This window comes from Sander lucioperca, chromosome 9 (genome assembly GCF_008315115.2).
Source record: "Sander lucioperca isolate FBNREF2018 chromosome 9, SLUC_FBN_1.2, whole genome shotgun sequence".
NCBI lineage: Eukaryota > Metazoa > Chordata > Actinopteri > Perciformes > Percidae > Sander > Sander lucioperca.
In genome coordinates, this window is record NC_050181.1 from 30,372,764 (window position 1) to 30,394,319 (window position 21,556).

A 21,556-nucleotide genomic window follows, 5' to 3' on the forward strand; every position below is an offset into this window, starting at 1 on the left:
TGTGTGTCTCCCTCTAGTGGATGTTGTGGAGTATTGTGTTGTCTTTGTTCCAAAGGTTTTTGTACAGAGTTTTGGTGTTTCCTGTCACTGTGGGCCTCAGAGCACAGTAGTACACAGCAGAGTCAGACACCTTAGTTGATGAGATCTACAGAATCATTTTGGTTTTATCCTCACCCACGGAAACAGATAGTCCAGAGTTTGTTATATTTTGCGTTCCCAACTGATAGATGATGAACTCTGGTGGTTTTCCTGGATATTGTCGATACCAGTAAAACTCATCTCTACCAGTAGCTTGTTTAGAGTATCTGTAGGACAGAGTAACAGAGCTGCCTTCTAAACTGTTCTCTTCTGTCTCGATTGGAGTGAGTTCTTCACAGCTGACACCTAAAGGAAGAGATAACTGTTATTTCATGTTGTATAAGACTCAAAAAATTATTCACAATTAGATGTTCTTAGGATTCAATTTTTTCATGCTGCATAGTCTAACATACCTGTGAGGATGGAAAGACACAGCAGAGAAAACACACAATGCTGCAGTGACAGCATGTTGAATAAAGGTAATGTTGATGGTTTGTGTATTGATCTCTGTTGAATATAGAAGTTCCTCTCTCTTCTATAGTTCAGTAACAGCTCAGCTCCTCCCTGAGTCTCTCTGTCTCCTCGTAGCTTTGTAGTACTGGCAACTTTACACCTAACACATGTTGTGTCTCTCTCCTTTCTTAGTGTAACATTTCTTGTATGAAGTGGTCGTTGTAGTTTTCAGCTGACATGGTTCCTGTTTTACAGTTTATTTCTCAAACATATAAAAGATGGTAATTGTAGTGAACCTGTACATGCCTTTTAATATTTCTTTATAGAAAGTTTGAAAGTAAACTGACACTTAATATTTCAACATGTTACGTTTTATGCTTTTTTCAGAATATTTCTTGAATGTAAAGTGACAGTTTAGTATCTTTTGGTCCTCTTCAGCCATTTGAGGTCAAATTGAAAGATGGTGAAGTTATTGGGGAAGCTTCTGTTTTCATGAAATTCTTAAGTTAGTGAAATCTTTGGTGGTAAAAATGTGATTCTACTGAGTTCTTCTGTGAATTATGATGTTTCAGAGTTTTATTAGTTAATGTTTCAGTGTCTATTTGGGATGCAGATCAACATGTTGAACAATGGAAGGAGCTCATTGTGGCCTAATGGCCCACAGGGTATGAAGAGGATTTAGTAGGTAAGTCAGTGTCCATTTATTTGTTGTCATGGTGTCTTGTGTTTGAACCATCATACAGTTGGTTTGTCATTGATGTGGATTTGCTGCTCATGTGAATCCTCCCACAGTGTTACATTAGCAGCTGTAACCACAGGGACTCTGATAAAACTGGAATAACCAGAATCCATCTGATAGGAAGCTGTGGTTTGAATACCACTTCCCTACTCTTTGAAGAGTAGTCAGATATCTGTGTTCAGGTTTTTGTACAGCCTCTTCTACACTTTGTATCACTGTGTTTCTAGAGCACAGTAGTAGAGACCTGTGTCTGCCAGGGTTAGTCTCTTTATGGTCAGTTCAGTTGTTTTCTCTGTTGTTATGGATTCATATCTTATCTGGGATATATTCACTACTACTACGGTCTCTTGCTCCTTTCCAGAGTATAAACTGAGGTGCCTGAAGGTCAGAATGATGTCTGTACCAGTAAAGGTCAGGATTGTTGATCGTTGTCTCATATACACATCTGAGTGAGACAGATTCTCCTTCTCTTTTACTGACTGCATTCCTTACAGGATAGATTTTGTTTCCAGCTATTAATCCTGAAAAAAGTAGAGAAAATGAAGTCATTAGACTAACATTGTTCATGAGGCTGAGAGGAGAAGACAGTGGAAAATGTCAACTGTATATTGTTACTCTGGACAGAAACAGTTCAACTCTTCAGAGATTTCAGCTCTAAAATGCAGTTTATATAAATCTTTAGAAAATAATAAAACCATGATGTTCTGTGTATCTTACCAAAGAACAGAGCAGCAAGAATAATCCACAGCCAATGTTCCATCTCTACAACAAGGTTTAAATCAACAGGAGAAACTAGCTGATGTTCAACATTCAGTCTGAGAATTGTTCTCCTCACAGCAGCACTTATTATTGACTGAATGGTTGAACACAGTGCAGAAGTAGTGCACCTCCTACTTGATAATGTTGCCCTCTAGTGGAGGTACAAAGTTCATTACAACAGTGTAGAAAAAAAAGGCTTTAAGCAGCTTGTTAGTGTGTCAGCTTGTGTTCTTTTTACAGAGACTGTGGGTTTGCTGTCACTGTGGGCTTCACAGCACAGTAGTACAGAGCAGAGTCTGTCACTGCAGCAGAGGAGATCTGAAGAACCACTTTGGTTTTATCCTCACTCACTGAAACAGACAGTCCAGAGTTTGTTGCACTTTGCGTTCCAAAGTGAAAGATGAGGAACTCTGGTGGGTTTCCTGGATATTGTTGATACCAGAAGAAAAATCATTGTTATCCGCTTGTTTGGAGTAGCTGTAGGACAGAGTAACAGAGCTGTCTTCTAAACTGTTCTCTTCTTTCTCTACTGGAGTGAGTTCTTCACAGATGACACCTAAAAGAAGAGAACACTGTTATTTCATGTTGTAACAGACTTAATGAATGATTCACATTCAGATGGTATTGGGATTAAACTTCTGCATGGACTTTTTCATGCTGCATAATCTAACAAACCTAGTTTTTTTTTACCTGTTAGAATGGAAACATGTCTATGGTGAAGTGATTCTAGACTGCATCATGAGAAATATTGAAGTTTAACAGTGTGTGACTCCCTCTGGTGGACGTTGTGGAGTATTGTGTTGTCTTTGCTCCAAAGGTTTCTGTACAGAGTTTTGGTGTTTCCTGTCACTGTGGGCTTCACAGCACAGTAGTACACAGCAGAGTCAGACAGATTAGCTGAGGAGATGTTCATATGGATTATTTTAACCTCCACTTCAATCTTCATTCCAGGGATTCGACTTGTCAATATTCTTCCATTTCCTAAATGAGAGATGATGAATTCTGGTGGTTTTCCTGGATATTGTCGATACCAGTAAAACTCATCACTACCAGCTGCTTGTTTGGAGTATCTGTAGGACAGAGTAACAGAGCTGCCTTCTAAACTGTTCTCTTCTGTCTCTACTGGAGTGAGTTCTTCACAGCTGACACCTAAAGGAAGAGATAATTTATCATAGCATTTTTTAAAAATCATTGATTCAAGAGATTAAGAAAATATTAAAATTAAAGTTTTCTTCAATGCAGAATCTAACAAACCTGTTAGAATAATGAGAAACATCATAGAAAACACCCAATGCTGCAGTGACAGCATGTTGAATAAAGGTAATGTTGATGGTTTGTGTATTGATCTCTGTTGAATATAGAAGTTCCTCTCTCTTCTATAGTTCAGTAACAGCTCAGCTCCTCCCTGAGTCTCTCCGTCTCCTCGTAGCTCTGTATTTTCACTTCTCTTTTACTCTTCTAGGCTACATCATATTGAAGTTTAACAGTGTGTGACTCCCTCTAGTGGATGTTGTGGAGTATTGTGTTGTCTTTGCTCCAAAGGTTTTTGTACAGAGTTTTGGTGTTTCCTGTCACTGTGGGCCTCACAGCACAGTAGTACACAGCAGAGTCAGACACCTTAGCTGAGGAGATCTGCAGATCTATTTTGGTTTTATCCTCACTCACTGAAGCAGACAGTCGAGAGTTTGCAGCATTTTGCGTTCCAAATTGAGAGATGAGAAATTCTGGTGGTTTTCCTGGATATTGTCGATACCAGAAGAAATAATCACTACCAGTTACTTGTTTGGAGTATCTGTAGGACAGAGTAACAGAGCTGCCTTCTAAACTGTTCTCTTCTTTCTCTACTGGAGTGAGTTCTTCACAGCTGATACCTAAAGGAAGAGATAACTCTGTTATTTCATGTTGTATGAAACTCAATCAATGATCATTCCAATTTAGATGTTATTGGAATCAAACTGGTTCATGCTGCATAATCTAACATACCTGTAAGAATGGAAAGACACAGCACAGAAAACACACAATGCTGCAGTGATATCATGTTGAATAAAGGTAATGTTGATGGTTTGTGAATTGAACTCTGTTGAATATAGAAGTTCCTCTCTCTTCTATAGTTCAGTAACAGTTCAGCTCCTCCCTGAGTCTCTCCGTAAAGTCATTCGAGACTATATATTGATTGAAGTTCAACAGTGTGTGACTCCCTCTAGTGGATGTTGTGGAGTATCATGTTGTCTTTGCTCCAAAGGTTTTTGTACAGAGTTTTGGTGTTTCCTGTCACTGTGGGCCTCAGAGCACAGTAGTACACAGCAGAGTCAGACAGCTGAAGCTTCTGGATCTTCAGAGGAACTGATGTCTTGTTGATTGTAGCATCAAATCTGTCCTTCTGGAAATCTGGACCATTCTCTTCTGTTTTTGAGAAACGCTTCAGCATGTACTTTGGGAAATCATTGACTTCTTGTTTGTACCAGAACAAATAGGGACTTGCTCTAGTTGTCTCAAATGTACAGCCAAGTGTAACTGTCTCTCCTTCAGTAGTAATGACATCTCCTGTTGACTGGATCACTCTGTCTTCTCCTTTACACTCTGGGGAAGAAGAGAACATGCAGAAGATGAGATGAATGAATAAAGATGATTGATTAAACAATCTGCAGTTTTAGAGTGTTATCTTGCCAGAGATTCAGACACAGATTTTCACTGACTGCTGTCTGATGTCAGAATATAACAAATAAAGAGTTATTAAGAAGGTATTAGAAGCCCTCAAAAATGATCGGTTTTGCTTTTTTGTAAGGTACTTGTGAAAATTATTGAGAGAAGCAACATATTGTTCTATATATCTTACCAAAGAAAAGAGCAGCAAGAATAATCCACAGCCAATGTTTCATCTCTACAACAAGGTTTAAATCAACAGGAGAAACTAGCTGATGTTCAACATTCAGTCTGAGAATTGTTCTCTTCACAGCAGCACTTATTATTGACTGAATGGTTGAACACAGTGCAGAAGTAGTGCACCTCCTACTTGATAATGTCGCCCTCTAGTGGAGGTACAAAGTTCAGTACAACAGTGTAGGAAAAAAGTCTTCCAGCAGCTTGTCAGTGTGTCAGCTTGTGTTTTTGTACAGAGACTGTGGGTTTGCTGTCACTGTGGGCCTCACAGCACAGTAGTACAGAGCAGAGTCTGTCACTGCAGCAGAGGAGATCTGAAGATCCACTTTGGATTTATCCTCACTCACTGAAACAGACAGTCCAGAGTTTGTAATTTCCGTTACTTCTCCTGATTCCAGATGAGAGATGAGGAACTCTAATGGCTTTCTTGAATATTGTCGATACCAGAAGAAATAATCAGCAGAACCTTTGGAGTATCTGTAGGACAGAGTAACAGAGCTGTCTTCTAAACTGTTCTCTTCTTTCTCTACTGGAGTGAGTTCTTCACAGCTGACACCTAAAGGAGGAGATAACTCTGTTATTTAATGTTGCAAAAGACTCAAATGATTAATTTGCAGATGTTATTGGAATAAACTTTTCATGCTGCATTATCTAACATACCTGTTAGAATGGAAATAAACATCAGAAAAAACACACAATGCTACAGTGACAGCATGTTGAATAAAGGTAATGTTGATGGTTTGTGAATTGAACTCTGTTGAATATAGAAGTTCCTCTCTCTTCTATAGTTCAGTATCAACTCAGCTCCTCTCTGCCTCTCTCACGTATATACTTTTTTCAAAATGTGTCTTGAATGTAAAATGACAGTTTAGTATCTTTTGGTCCTCTGCAGCCATGAGAGGTCAAATTCAAAGATGGTGAAGTTGTTGGAGAAGCTTCTGTTTTCATGAAATTCTTAAGTTAGTAAAATCTTCGGCGGTAAAAATGTGATTCTACTGAGTTCTTCTGTGAATTATGATGTTATGGAATATAAAAAAACAGTGATTTCAGTTTTATTAGTGTTTCAGTGTCTATTTAGGATGCATTTCAACATGTGACAATGGAAGGAGATCATTGTGGCCTATCTATTTTCATTGTTTATATCGGCAGTTGGTATAAACAGAGCTAAAAGTTGAAGTCCGGTGGATTCCATAGTTACATGTCTACGACCGGCACAACATCTCCTACATTTTGACCAACCATGATGTATGAAGAGTGAAAACTGTAGGGGAGAGAACAATTTCTGAGGAAAAATATCAGAGAGTCGTACTGCAGCTCCCCCCTCTGTCCTCCCCTCTGGCGTCCCCATACACACACATTGGAAAATCTGAAAACGGTCTGAAAACTGGACGATACATAAACTATGATTTGGTAGAAACCGTGCTTGATATCAGAATGCCCATTCAGCCCAATAAAGTCCAAAGTCTTGTTTTCGGTTTAAACTTTTAATTATTTTTCTACATTAAAGTATGGTGATACAGTATGGCCCCAAAGAGAGGTTGTTTTGAGCTATGTTAAGTGATTTCCCAAATATTTCCCATTTAAGTCTATGGGAAATTTTAACATTGTGGCCTAATGGCCGACAGGGTATGAAGAGGATTTAGTAGGTAAGTCAGTGTCCATTTATTTGTTGTCATGGTGTCTTGTGTTTGAACCATCATACAGTTGGTTTGTCATTGTTGTAGATTTGCTGCTCATGTGAATCCTCCCACAGTGTTACATTAGCAGCTGTAACCACAGGGACTCTGATAAAACTGGAATAATCAGAATCCATCTGATAGGAAGCTGTGGTTTGAATACCACTTCCCTCCTCTTTGAAGAGTAGTCAGATATCTGTGTTCAGGTTTTTGTACAGCCTCTTCTACACTTTGTATCACTGTGTTTCTAGAGCACAGTAGTAGAGACCTGTGTCTGCCAGGGTTAGTGTCTTTATGGTCAGTTCAGTTGTTTTCTCTGTTGTTTTGGATATATATCCAAAACCTTATATGCAAGGTTCCGGCTTGTTTTAAGTCATCAACCATTATTCCAGTACCGAAGAAGAACAGCGCTGTGGGCCTAAATGACTACAGACAGCATGTTGAATAAAGGTAATGTTGATGGTTTGTGTAGTGAACTCTGTTGAATATAGAAGTTCCTCTCTCTTCTATAGTTCAGTAACAGCTCAGCTCCTCCCTGAGTCTCTCTGACTCCTCGTAGCTCTGTATTTTCACTTCTCTCATTTACACGTCTATGGTGAAATGATTCTAGACTACATCATGAAAAATATTAAAGTTTAACACTGTGTGACTCCCTCTAGTGGACGTTGTGGAGTATTGTGTTGTCTTTGCTCCAAAGGTTTTTGTACAGAGTTTTGGTGTTTCCTGTCACTGTGGGCTGCAGAGCACAGTAGTACACAGCAGAGTCAGACAGCTGAAGCTTCTGGATCTTCAGAGGAACTGACTTATCCTTGATTGTAGCATCAACTCTCTCCTGCTCTTTAGAATTATCAGTTTTTAGAGAGGAACGTTGCAGCAACATCTTTGGGTAATCATTGACTTCTTGTTTGTACCAGAATAAATAGGGATATGTGTCACTGGTCTCAAATGTACAGCCAAGAGTAACTGTCTCTCCTTCAGTAGTAATGACATCTCCTGTTGGCTGGATCACTCTGTCTTCTCCTTTACACTCTGGGGAAGAAAATAACATGCAGAGGAAGGGATAAATCAATAAATATGATTGATTAATGGATAAGAATCAGTATTTTAAATAGTTACCTAGCCAGAGAGTCAGAATCAGGATGTTAGTCAGCCAGTGTTTCATGTCTGCAGTGAGAGGGGAGGAGAGAGAGGAAGAGCATTGATACTCTGATGGATCTGGGCCTTCACATCATTGGTCCTCCCTCTTTAGTCTAACCACTGTGATTGATATGAGGATCATCTTCTGAATATAATAATATGTTAGGTCTACCATAAATTGATATTTCAAAAAAGTCAGTTATTTGCTCATTTTGTTTCTCTGTTCTGTGCACCATCCAATATTACCAGGTTCATATTGTGGAATCTGTTCTGTATGTCTGAATGATAAATGGTGCTAATAAAAAACTAAAAATGCAGTGTGATTTTAAATCAAACTAAGTCCCACACATAAACATGCTCATGCTTTTTTTTCCCCTTTAGTCTTGTTATGATGAGTGAGGAATAGTGGACCCAAACGCAGAGAGAGAGAGGCAGGCAGGAGCAGCGTTGAAACTCAAAGGTTTATTTCCTCAAAAAACAAAAACCAAACAAGGAGTCCTGTGAGCTGCAGGCAAAAACTAATACCGGGGAGAAAAAGGAGAGACTGACGAAGACACACACACACTGACCCGGGGGTACACAAAACGACCTGACAAGAGACAAAGGCAAAAAGTAAAACTAGACATGACAGGACAGAAAACAGACTATCAAAATAAAACAGGAAACAGAAATATACACAGAGAACAGAACAGTCAGGGTACACAAACTACACAATGAACAGGGAATACAAATACACACAACAGAAATATACAAAACAAGATACACACAGAAATCTACAAACAAGGCAAAAGAAACATCCAAACAGGTAACAGAATAAATATACAACACAGGGAAAATGCACAAATAAACAATAAAGACAACAGAAAAGAACAAACTGGTAACAGAAATATCCCAAAACCATAACAAGTCTTTGCTATTAACATTCATCAACCACAAAATTAGAAAATTGCATTTTTAAATAACGATGCATGGAAAATTAAATAAAAAATGCTTCTCTTTTTAAATAGTTTATTTTTTGTTTTGCACAACAAATGCAAATAAGTCAAACATAAGCATAACACTAACTAATAATATTTTTCTAATATTTTTTAATTATTGGTATATTTATTGTATAAATTCTCACGTAGGCTACAACGTGCAGCAAGCTTTCACAGACGCGGAGCGGTAATTACTACGTCACTTCCGGAGTCTTCAGCTGATTACACCGGAATAATAACATTAAAAGAAATACAAATAAACCATGATAATATCTGGTGACTAAATGTTGATTAAAACAGCAGTTATTGGGCTAAAAATACCTATAATAGCAAAGCTATGCAGCTTCTCAGCGGCAGCCCGACTGGCAGAAAGAAACGTGCTGTGATCCGGGAATCTGTGCGTAGACCACGGATGATGCCTGTCATTGACTTACATAGGCATCGGATCCGTGGGCCGTCACGGAATCTTCAGCGATTCCGTGAAACTGTCACAGATTTTGAGTTAAAGGACAATTCCGGCGCAAAACGACCCTAGGGGTTATTAACTGTTGTGTACCCACTCTGTCTCTCTCTGGGACATGTTTTCATGCGAATCGAATGAGTTTGGAGCTTTAACGAGGCTACCGCAGACCGCTGCTTAGCTTGAAATGTTAGTATTTGGGGCATCGGGACACTCAAATTAAATCTCTATTTAATACCACTGAAAAGGCTCGAAACATCACCGCACTTTAACGTTAGCATAATCAGGGTCCCTAAATGTGAACCGAAGCATTGACAACATTGTAAGCAGTGTTGGGAGTAACGCGTTACAAAAGTAACGCAATTACAGTAATGTATTCCTTTTTGCAGTAACGCAGTAATATAACACATTACTAATTAAATTTCAGTAATATTATACTCGTTACAGTCTCAGTAACGCGAGTTACAACGCATTTTAACGCAACATTTAGTGGTGCGTTTTTTTTAAGAATTCACACCGCGACACATTTCTTCACAAGAAAAAAAAAGCCATATTATTTTCCTGTCGCTGTATTTGTCACACTTGTGACTTTGTGTTTCCTGTTTTATTTTGTAATCTGTTTGTTCTCACTTGTCTTGTCCAGTTCACTTCCTGTTTTCTGTTTTCCCACCTTTGATTGTCCTGCCCCGCCCTAATGTGTTTCACCTGTTTCCCAGCCTGGTGTCACCTGTCTTGTGTTCCCTCGTTACCCGGTGTATTTAGTCCTTGTCTTTCCTGTGTCCTGTGTCGGATCATTTCGTTCTGTCTGCCGTGTAATCTGTTTCTGTGTGTTCTGTCCTTGTTAATCCTTGTCAGTGGATTGTTTGCCACTGTTCTGTGTTTTTTCCTGTTCCTGTTTTTGGGATTCTGCTTGTACCTGTTTTTGTATTTGCCTGCCAACCTCTGGACACCTTTTGTAAGTTTTGCCATTAAATTCCTTATTCTGTATTACTGCATTTGGGTCCTGCATTTCCTGTATCCCGTGACAGACCGTAACAGAATGATCCGACCAAATATGGACCCAGTAGTTATGGAGTTTTTGCCAGTTTTTCACCCGCTGGACTCTGAGGGAGAACTTTTGATTGAGTTTTTCCGCTCCCTGCATGAGGAGGACCCCGCCTTCGCTAGGCACCTTATGGAGGTGCGTTGGCAGGCCACAGCACAGGAGTTTCGCCTCCCCATCTCCATGCTTGTGTTTTGTCCTGAGCCTCAGCAGACCCGTGTTTCTGAGCCCGAGCTAACCTGTGTACCTGAGCCTGAGCTAACCTGTGTACCTGAGCCTGAGCTAACCTGTGTACCTGAGCCTGAGCTAACCTGTGTTCCTGAGCCTGAGCTAACCTGTGTACCCGAGCCTGAGCTAACCTGTGTTTCTGAGCCTGAGCTGACGTGCAACCCTTCTGTTCCCGAGCTGACGTGCAACCCTTCTGTTCCCAGGCTGACGTGCAGCTCTCCTGACCCTGGGTTGACGTGCAGCTCTCCTGACTCCGGGCTGACGTGCAGTTCTCCTGACTCCGGGCTGACGTGCAGCTCTCCTGAATTCAAGCTAGCTAGCAACCTCCCTGAGCCCCGGCTAGCTAGCAACCTCCCTAAATCCAGGCTAGCTAGCAAACCCCCTGAATCCAGGCTAGCTAGCAACTTTCTTGAGTCCCGGCTAGCTAGTAGCCTTCCTGAGCCCAGGCTAGTTAGCAGCTCTTCTGAATCCAGGCTAGCTAGCAGCCCCCTGGAGCCCAAGCTAGTTAGCACTCTCCCAGATCCCAGGCTTGCTAGCAGCCTTCCTAGTGTCCCCAAGCTGCCCAGTTTCCCAGCACTGCCCAGCTTCCCCGAGCTTCCTAGCTTCCCCAAGCTTCCTAGTGTTCCTGAGTTCCCTCGTGTCCCCAGGTTGTCCTTGATCCCAGAATCCCGGCTGGCTAGCAGCCGCCCTGAGCTTCGGCTGGCTAGCAGCTTCTCTGAACCCCGGCTGGCTAGCAGCCTCTTAGATCCCCAGCTGGCTAGCAGCTCCCTAGATCCCCAGCTGGCTAGCAGCTGCCCAGAACCTCCGCTGACGTGCAGCCTTCCAGAATCTCCGCTGACGTGCAGCCATCCAGAGTCTTCGATGACCACTCTCCCAGAGTCTACGTCGACTGACCTCCCAGAGTCTACGTCGACTGACCTCCCAGAGTCCACGTCTACGGGCAAGCCAGAGGCCTTGCCGGTCTCCGGCATCCTAGAGACTGTCCCTGAGGCGTTGTTGGTCTCCGGAGTCCCAGAGCCCTCCCTAGTGACTTTGCCTTTGTTCTGCCCCCATGAGACTTTGCCTGTGGCGGTCAGGCCGACTCCTGCTCCTAGTGTCCTGTCGGCGGTCAGGCAGACTCCTGCTCCCCGTGTTTTGTCGGTGGTCCGGCCGACTAATGCTCCAATTACCCTGTCGGCGGAGTTGCCGACTCCTGACCCTGTTGCCTTGTTGTCTGTTACTGATCCTGTTACCTTGTTGGCAGACTCCAGCCCAGCTGACCCGTCGCCTGTCTCCAGCCCGGCTGACCCGTCGCCTGTCTCCAGCCCGGCTGGCCCGTCGCCTGTCTCCAGTCCAGCTGAACCGTCGCCTGTCTCCAGCCCAGCTGAACCGTCGCCTGTCTCCAGCCCAGCTGACCCGTCGTCTGTCTTCAGCCCAGCTGCCCCTTCATCTGCTTAGCCTGCCTGGCCACCAGAAGGGATTCGCCTTCGCCGCCGGCCTTCAGAGGGGATTCGCCTTCACCGCCAGTCATCTCGGTGCCCTCGACGTCCTGCCTGGCCACCTGAGTGCCCTCGACATCCAGTACAGCCACCAGAGAGATTCTGCCTTCGTCGCAGGCCGCCTGAAGGTTTCTGCCTTCGTTTCTGCTCCCAGTCCCCTGTTGCCGAGGCCTCTCTGCCCCCTGTTGCCGAGGCCTCTCTGCCCCTGTTGCCGAGCTCTCTCTCTCAGCCCCTGTGACTCTCTGTTCCCTGTGCCCCTGTGACTCTCTGTTCCCCGGGCCCCAAGTCCCGCTCCTGTTTTTGTTCGCCCTTTCTGGGCTCTTTGCCCCTTTGTGGACATTGATAAGTATGTTTTGGTTTTTGGGCCGTCTGGGAGCCGTCCCTTAAGAGGGGGGGGTTCTGTCACGCTTGTGACTTTGTGTTTCCTGTTTTATTTTGTAATCTGTTTGTTCTCACTTGTCTTGTCCAGATTACTTCCTGTTTTCTGTTTTCCCACCTTTGATTGTCCTGCCCCGCCCTAATGTGTTTCACCTGTTTCCCAGCCTGGTGTCACCTGTCTTGTGTTCCCTCGTTACCCGGTGTATTTAGTCCTTGTCTTTCCTGTGTCGGATCATTTCGTTCTGTCTGCCGTGTAATCTGTTTCTGTGTGTTCTGTCCTTGTTAATCCTTGTCAGTGGATTGTTTGCCACTGTTCTGTGTTTTTTCCTGTTCCTGTTTTTGGGATTCTGCTTGTACCTGTTTTTGTATTTGCCTGCCAACCTCTGGACACCTTTTGTAAGTTTTGCCATTAAATTCCTTATTCTGTATTACTGCATTTGGGTCCTGCATTTCCTGTATCCCGTGACAGACCGTAACAGTATTCGATGGTTGAGATGACTGCATAGATACATTTGGGAGATGGATATTATTTTCAGGAGTTATTACACTGCGTCAGCATGTATGTCCCAACAGGTGACGGTACGGACAGCATGTATGTCCCAACAGGTGACGGTACGGACAGCATGTATGTCCCAACAGGTGACGGTACGTCAGCGGCTGACAGATATAAACATGTCGGGAATTAATGTTGAGGCTTGCTACACGTAAATATCGTTGTATTTTATCAGCCGTGGAGAGTAACTATGCCTGTAGTGGAATGGCTTCGAATGACGACCAAAAACGCTTGTCTTTTACTGTGACCATTTACTGTTCAATATGTTGCAGTTTTACAAACAAGAAAGTGAACAACTTCAGCCTGATGGACATGTTGCTTCTCAGTAAGCTAGCAAAGAGTAGGCTACACAACAGACAACTTCCGTGTAGCCTACTTCAAAATAAAAGCGCTTCCTGTGACGTTTCGCAGTAAAACTAAATTACTGTTAAATAAGGTTGTGGGGGCTACCTTTTCACAAATCAGCTGTAAATCAAGTACTGTAAATAATGTTAATAGTGAGTTTTAATCACACTATAATTGAACATTTCCTTTAGAGTGTTTTAAACTAAACAACATGAATTTCTTATTGAAGTGCTATAAACAAACATTTTACAACAATGCCGTACTTTTAATTGAGTATTTTCATTTTCTCCTACTTGCCTATTATACGTTTTACTTATCTATTTTTTATAGCTTTAGTTACTTTGCATATTTATATTAATTATACAAAATATTAATAATCTATGATGTATTAAAGTGGATTCACAAGCTAGCTGCCAAATCAAACTTCCCCTGTTATTTTGGTAAAAGTAACTCAAAAGTAGTGTAACGCATTACAATTCAGAGACAGTAATATTGTAATATAACTAATTACTCTCAAATGACAGTAACTAGTAATCTATAATGTATTACATTTTGGAAGTAACTTGCCCAACACTGATTGTAAGTGTACAGATAATTTATTAAAAAGATAGATTATAAAGACAGTCGCATTCATGTTTACTTGTGGTTCCTTCCTCTTCATCATCTGTTGGGGATCTCTCAACAATTTGTAATTTACCTGAAGTATAACAGTGTGTGACTTCCTCTAGTGGACGTTGTGGAGTATTGTGTTGTCGTTGCTCCAAAGGTTTTTGTACAGAGTTTTGGTGTTTCCTGTCACTGTGGGCTGCAGAGCACAGTAGTACACAGCAGAGTCAGACAGCTGAAGCTTCTGGATCTTCAGAGGAAAGGACTTATCCTTGATTATTCCATCAACTCTTTCTTGCTCTTTAGAATTATCAGTTTTTACAGAGAAACGTTGCAGCAGCATCTTTGGGTAATCATTTAATTCTTGTTTGTACCAGTACAAAGTGGGAGTTGGGTCACTAGTCTCAAATGTACAGTCAAGAGTAACTGTCTCTCCTTCAGTAGTAATGACATCTCCTGTAGGCTGGATCACTCTGTCTTCTCCTTTACACTCTGGGGAAGAAGAGAACATGCAGAGGAAGAGATGAATCAATAAAGTTGATTGATTAAAAGAGAGCAATCAGTATTTTAAATAGTTACCTAGCCAGAGAGTCAGAATCAGGATGTTAGTCAGCCAGTGTTTCATGTCTGCAGTGAGAGGGGAGGAGAGAGAGGAAGAGCATTGATACTCTGATGGATCTGGGCCTTCACATCGTTGGTCCTTCCTCTTTATCATCTGTTGAGGGAAGAGGTGGGACCAAGTCACTGTTTTGCAAGTGTCACGTCACTGCACTGAAGTCCCAAGTCAAGACAAGGATGTGCCGAGTGAAGTCCTACGTCAAGTTCCAATTCCTTAACTTTGTGTTTCTAGTCCTAAACAAGTAATGAAGCAATCTTCACCAAATGCAGACAACAGAGTTTCAATAAATTAAAATACCCAAATCATGAATGCTTTTTATTCATTCATGTATTCATTTTTTATACCATGTTTTTATCAAGTGCTACTCAACTTATTACCTCTGACTCTGCACTGTCATACATTCATAATGTTTTATGTCTAAATTGTTTGTACTTGCTGCTCCTGTGCACTCTGCTGTGTTTGAGGAATTTAAGCCAGTTTCTCTGACGGTGCTTACTGAGGTAGTGCAACACATGGAACCTACCTACTGTCCTTTAGACATGGTTGAGAGAATAACCTTTTGCTGAAAGGTAAAAAGATAAAACAGCAGTGAAGAGAAAGAAGACCTTTGGTGGATAATGAGTTGTTGTGTAATTGTCTTAAAGTGTCCATATTATGAAAAAAACACTTTTTCTGGGATTTGGGGTGTTATTTTGTGTCTCTGGTGCTTCCACACTCACACAAACTTTGAAAAAAATCCATCCATGGTGTTTAGAGTGAGATGCAGTTTCTGAATGTGTCCTGCCTTCAGTCTCTGGGTGAGCTGTTCAAAAATCGGCACGGCTTGTGATGTCACAAGCCGAAACGAGCAGGCTAACCGCAACCATTAGCTCGTAGCGTTAGCATGCTAACGCTAATGCTAACGCTAGCATGCTACCTCGTTCTCAATAGCAAAGCACTGCTACAACACACACAAGTTCACCATAATCTACAAAATAACTACTTCCATGTGCGCCCTCATTTAGAAGTCTCCCAGCTAATCCTGCCTTGTAACTGACCCAAGTTGTAGAAGCAGCCTTTCTTTTACTGTCTATGGAGCTAGCTAGCTGACATGATCTACATCTGAGCTACTGCACATGTGCAGTGCAATCAAAGATAGTACAGAAGAAGAAGAAGAAAAGAGGTCTCACTCTGTAGCTAAAACAGAGACCAGCTGAAACGAGGATCTGCAGCAGTGAGAGAGAGCGGTGAAGTACAACAACAATATGGTGTTTTTTGAAAATTAAACCATGTAAACCTATTCTGGTACAACCTTAAAATACAATTATGAAATTGAAAGTGAGCATAATATGGCTGCTTTAAAGTTCAACAGTGTGTGTCTCTCTCTGGTGGATGTTGTGGAGTATTGTGTTGCCTTTGCCCCAAAGGTTTTTGTACAGAGTTTTGGTGTTTCCTGTCACTGTGGGCTGCAGAGCACAGTAGTACACAGCAGAGTCAGACAATGCAGCAGAGGAGATCTGCAGATCTACACGATGCTTTTCTTCAGACAGTTTAGTAGAGAACCTTGTGTCCAATGTCAGAGATTCAGCTTTTTTTGTAATGTTCATCCCTGAAATGAATAAGATGAAGTCTGGTGGTTTTCCTGGATATTGTCGATACCAGAAGAAATAATCACTACTAGTTGCTTGTTTGGAGTATCTGTAGGACAGAGTAACAGAGCTGCCTTCTAAACTGTTCTCTTCTGTCTCGACTGGAGTGAGTTCTTCACAGCTGATACCTAAAGGAAGAGATCATTTCTCATAGCGTTTTATAAAACTCATTGGTTCAATTGAACACATAAAATTCAAAATATTGAAATTAGTTAGAGGAAAAAGTTTTCCTCAATGCAGAATTTAACAAACCTGTTAGAATGGAGAGAAACATCAGATAAAACACACAATGCTGCAGTGACAGCATGTTGAATAAAGGTAATGTTGATGGTTTGTGTATTGAACTCTGTTGAATATAGAAGTTCCTCTCTCTTCTATAGTTCAGTAACAGCTTAACTCCTCCCTGAGTCTCTCTGTCTCCTCTTAGATCTGTATCTTCACCTCTCTGTTATGCGTCCTCCGGTTAACAGACTGGTGGCAATATTTTGTACCATTTTGTTGTTGATCCTTCTAAAACAAGAATTACCTAAAATAAGATGTGATGATTTAATGCTTGGATCACCTTTTCAGGGTTTACAAACACAAGAAGGATGAAGAAGTTGAAACAACATAATTTCATCACTAAATATCTTAGTATAGTTTAATTTGACCTGATTCACAGAATTTCGGGAGGAAAATGTAATGTCAATTCCAGCCTTAATCATTTTTAGAAACACTTTATATGATAAAAAACAGCGGCCAAAATTACTGGACTTTAATGTTGAATTACAGATTGTCAGGAAAACGAAAATAATATCATCCAAAGACATGTAAACAGAGAATGAGGGGACCTAGGATTGAACCCTGTGGTAGACGTGACATCATGACTTTGCGTAAACATACACACCACTTTCTAAAGCCAAGTGGAGTGTTACCTGTACGCATTTTGAGGTATCCTTGAGGTATGTCTATGCCGTATACAGCACGCTGTATACAGCACGCCGTATACAGCACGTTGCATTTTCTCTACGCCGTATACAGCGGATGTGTTGCAGACTGATTTCAATAAATGGTGTGTGTATGACATGCCAATTTGTATGCCATTTTGGCATGTTATCAAGATGCATAATCACTTTTCGGACGGTTGGGTTTAGGAAAACAATAATGGTATTAATGGTATTAATGGTATTATTAAATCACAAATGATGCATATTTCCTACCGTAGTAAGGTAAACAATGAGCTACAAGCTCATTTTGATCAAAACAAGCTGCCTTCCAACCTGGAGAAATAACTTTGGTTTCTACGAGCAGCCGTCAGTGACACGGTAGTGATACAAGTGCTTAGGGACCGTCTATAAACTACAACACCAAAAACGGTTGAATTTAGAAAACAGCTGGTCTCCTGGGTGAAAGTCCTGTGTTTGACCCATCCTCCACCCCGACCAACCTCCCTGCACAGATTTTCGCACTTTCATACTACTCGCTACGACGTCAATTCACACGCAATCGCAAGGTAATGTAAGTCAATGGAGGCCAAACGGCATTTATAAACACGCTAAAAAGCGAGTTTTCGTCTTGATAACATACACCACTTCATGTGATCAGTCTGCCAGAGGCCAAAATTGGGTTTTAATTCAATGTTGAATTACAGGTTGTCAGGAACACGGAAATAATATCATCCAAAGACATGTAAAAAGAGAATGAGGGGACCTAGAATTGAACCCTGTGGTACACCACAATAAATCAGCCTTAAGAGAAAAGCAGAAACTTATTTTATAATGATGAGAACAAAACTATGACCTGATTCTGTGATGCTAACCAGAGTTGAAATAGAGCTCTGTAGGATGTCAGGGTATTTGCTGTTATAATCAGTTATAGAAATTGTTCATGAACATAATATCCCAAAACACCTCATTATCATCAGTTACTGTTGAATAAAACACTTTTCATCTTTAGTGCACCATTTTCTGTTATTGTCACCTCTACGAAGAATCTAGACTGTATCATTACATACCATTCAACGTTTAACAGTGTGTGACTCCCTCTAGTGGACGTTGTGGAGTATATTGTTGTCTTTGCTCCAAAGGTTTTTGTACAGAGTTTTGGTGTTTCCTGTCACTGCGGGCCTCAGAGCACAGTAGTACACAGCAGAGTCAGACAGCTGAAGCTTCTGGATCTTCAGAGGAACTGATGTCTCGTTGATTGTAGCATCAAATCTGTCTTTCTGGAACTCTGGAGCATTTTCTGCTGTGTTCGAAAAACTTTTCAACATGTACTTTGGGTAATCATTGACTTCTTGTTTGTACCAGAATAAAGTTCTTGAATAACTTGTCGAAGTTGTCTCAAATGTACAGTCAAGAGTAACTGTATCTCCTTCAGTAGTAATGAAATCTCCTGTTGGCTGGATCACTCTGTCTTTTCCTTTACACTATGGGGAAGAAGAGAACATGCAGAGGAAGAGATGAATCAATAAAGATGATTGATTTAAGGAGAACAATCAATATGTTTAAATAGTTACCGAGTAAGAGAGTCAGAATCAGGATGTTAGTCAGCCAGTGTTTCATGTCTGCAGTGAGAGGGGAGGAGAGAGAGGAAGAGCATTGATACTCTGATGGATCTGGGCCTTCACATCATTGGTCCTTCCTCTTTATCATCTGTTGAATATCTCTCTACAATTTGTGATTGTCCTGAACAGTGTGTGACTCCCTCTAGTGGATGTTGTGGAGTATTGTGTTGTCTTTGCTCCAAAGGTTTTTGTACAGAGTTTTGGTGTTTCCTGTCACTGTGGGCCTCAGAGCACAGTAGTACACAGCAGAGTCAGACACTTCAGCTGAGGAGATCTCCAGATCAACACGTTTCCCTTTCTTGTCAATGTAAGCTGAGAAATCAGAACCTGTTGGATTAATCACCCCTCCCTCTGTGATGTAGAGCAGGAACTCTGGTCTGGATATCTGGTATTGTCGGTACCACTGGATATTGTAGATATCACCCTCATATGTACAGGTCAGGTTGATGTTTCTGCCCTCTGCAACATGTTCTTCAGTACTTTCTGGCTTTATGCTGTTCATGGAACCCAGGGCTGCAAAAAGAATATTATTTGAATGAAATATCTGGTTAATACAGCAGGTTATATGAGACATTGATCTCTGTTCTAACACTCACCTATAAAGGGAGAGAAAAGTAAAAACAGGTAAAGCAACATGTCTCTGGAGTTGTTAAAGCCAAACAGACAGCAGATGAACAATGTTCTTCGAACTTTGTTGCCGGTGCAGGTGGGTGTAAACAGCGTTCACAGCTTTACTCAGTCTCCTCCCTAACTCCTCCCCAGCTCCTCCCTCTTGTCTTAAAATCGTCACATCTGTTTTTAATGCAACAAAGATGGCAGCGCCCGTAACAGCAAACTTAACAACTCAGAGCAGCTCTGCACAAACCAATGGGTGACGTCAAACATGCTCTCTTCACTAATATTTACAGTCCATTGTTTCAACATGTTACGTTTTCTGCTCTTTTCAGAATGTTATTAGAATGTAAAGTGACAGTTCAGGATCTTTTGGTCCTCTGCAGCCGTTTGAGGTCAAATTCAAAGATACTGAAGTCGTTGGGGAAACTTTCTGCTTTAATGAAATTCTTAAGTTAGTAAAATCTTTGCAGTAAAAATGTGATTCTACTGAGTTCTTCTGTGAATTATGACATTATGAAATATAAACTGCCAGTGATTTCCGTTTTATTAGTATTTCAGTGTCTATTTGGGATGCAGATCAACATGTTGAACAATGGAAGGAGCTCATTGTGGCCTAATGGCCCACAGGGTATGAAGAGGATTTAGTAGGTAAGTCATTGTGTCTTGTGTTTGAACCATCATACAGTTGGTTTGTCATTGTTGTAGATTTGCTGCTAATGTGAATCCTCCCACAGTGTTACATTAGCAGCTGTAACCACAGGGACTCTGATAAAACTGGAATAATCAGAATCCATCTGATATGAAGCTGTGGTTTGAATACCACTTCCCTCCTCTTTGAAGAGTAGTCAGATATCTGTGTTCAGGTTTTTGTACAGCCTCTTCTACACTTTGTATCACTGTGTTTCTAGAGCACAGTAGTAGAGACCTGTGTCTGCCAGGGTTAGTCTCTTTATGGTCAGTTCAGTTGTTTTCTCTGATGTTTTGGATTCATATCGGTCCTCTGGGATATATTCAGTTGAATCGCCTTTTGCTCCTTTCCAGAGTATAAACTGAGGTGCCTGAAGGTCAGAATGATGTCTGTACCAGTGAAGTTCAATATTGTTGTAATTGGTCTCATAGTTACATGTGAGTGTAACAGATTCTCCTTCTCTTTTACTGACTTTATCTTCTACAGGAGATATTTTGTCTCCAGCTATTACTCCTGAAAAAAAAGGAGAAAATGAAGTCATTAGATTAACATTGTTCATGAGGCTGAGAGGAGAAGACAGTGGGAAAGGTCAACTGTACAATGTTACTCTGGACAGAAACAGATCAACTATTCTGAGATTTCTGCTCTGAACTGCAGTTTATATAAATCTTTAAAAAAAATACTAAAACCATGTTGTTCTTTGTATCTTACCAAAGAAAAGAGCAGCAAGAATAATCCACAGCCAATGTTTCATCTCTACAACAAGGTTTAAATCAACAGGAGAAACTAGCTGATGTTCAACATTCAGTCTGAGAATTGTTCTCTTCACAGCAGCACTTATTATTGACTGAATGGTTGAACACAGTGCAGAAGTAGTGCACCTCCTACTCGATAATGTTGCCCTCTAGTGGAGGTACAAAGTTCAGTACAACAGTGTAGAAAAAAGTCTTCCAGCAGCTTGTCAGTGTGTCAGCTTGTGTTTTTGTACAGAGACTGTGGGTTTGCTGTCACTGTGGGCCTCACAGCACAGTAGTACAGAGCAGAGTCTGTCACTGCAGCAGAGGAGATCTGAAGATCCACTTTGGTTTCATTCTTACTTACGGAAACAGACAGTCCAGAGTTTGTAGTTTGCATTATTTCTCCTGATTCCAGATGAGAGATGAGGAACTCTGGTGGCTTTCCCGAATATTGTCGATGCCAGAAGAAATAATCAGCAGAACCTTTGGAGTATCTGTAGGACAATTCAATTCAATTCAATTCAATTTTATTTATAATATCAAATCATAACAAGAGTTATCTCGAGACACTTTACAGATAGAGTAGGTCTAGACCAAACTCTGTACTTTACGAAGCCCCAACTATTACAGTGGTTGCCTCAAGAGCAAGCATTAGCAGTAGCTATTGCGACAGTGGCAAGGAAAAACTCCCTTTTTTGTTAGGAAGAAACCTCGGACAGACCCAGACTCTTGGTAGGCGGTGTCTGACGGAACCAGTTGGGGGAGTGGTGAATGGTGGCAATAATAGTCATAATAAAGATAGTGAAACAGTGATCACAATGGTAGTCATAGTAGTTCATGTCATAGTAGGGCACAGCAGGGCGTTACGGGGTGTAGTGTGGCACAGCAGCCTGGGTGGACGCGGTTGGACGCGGCAGGACGCAGTCGGACACTGC

At 41.3% G+C, this 21,556-nt stretch overlaps 1 protein-coding gene across 1 annotated transcript; it reads right to left on the minus strand.

The window, feature by feature from the left end:
• Positions 1 to 15,841: 15,841 nt before the first annotated feature.
• Positions 15,842 to 19,268, minus strand: LOC116065854 (the record flags this gene model as incomplete). Its single annotated transcript, XM_036005170.1, has 4 exons — positions 19,178 to 19,268; positions 18,808 to 19,094; positions 16,289 to 16,400; positions 15,842 to 16,164 (listed from the first exon to the last, which is right to left on the minus strand). Coding segments are annotated over exons 1-4 (762 nt in total), but the record flags the coding sequence as incomplete, so codon positions are not given.
• Between the last annotated feature and the right edge of the window lie 2,288 nt (positions 19,269 to 21,556).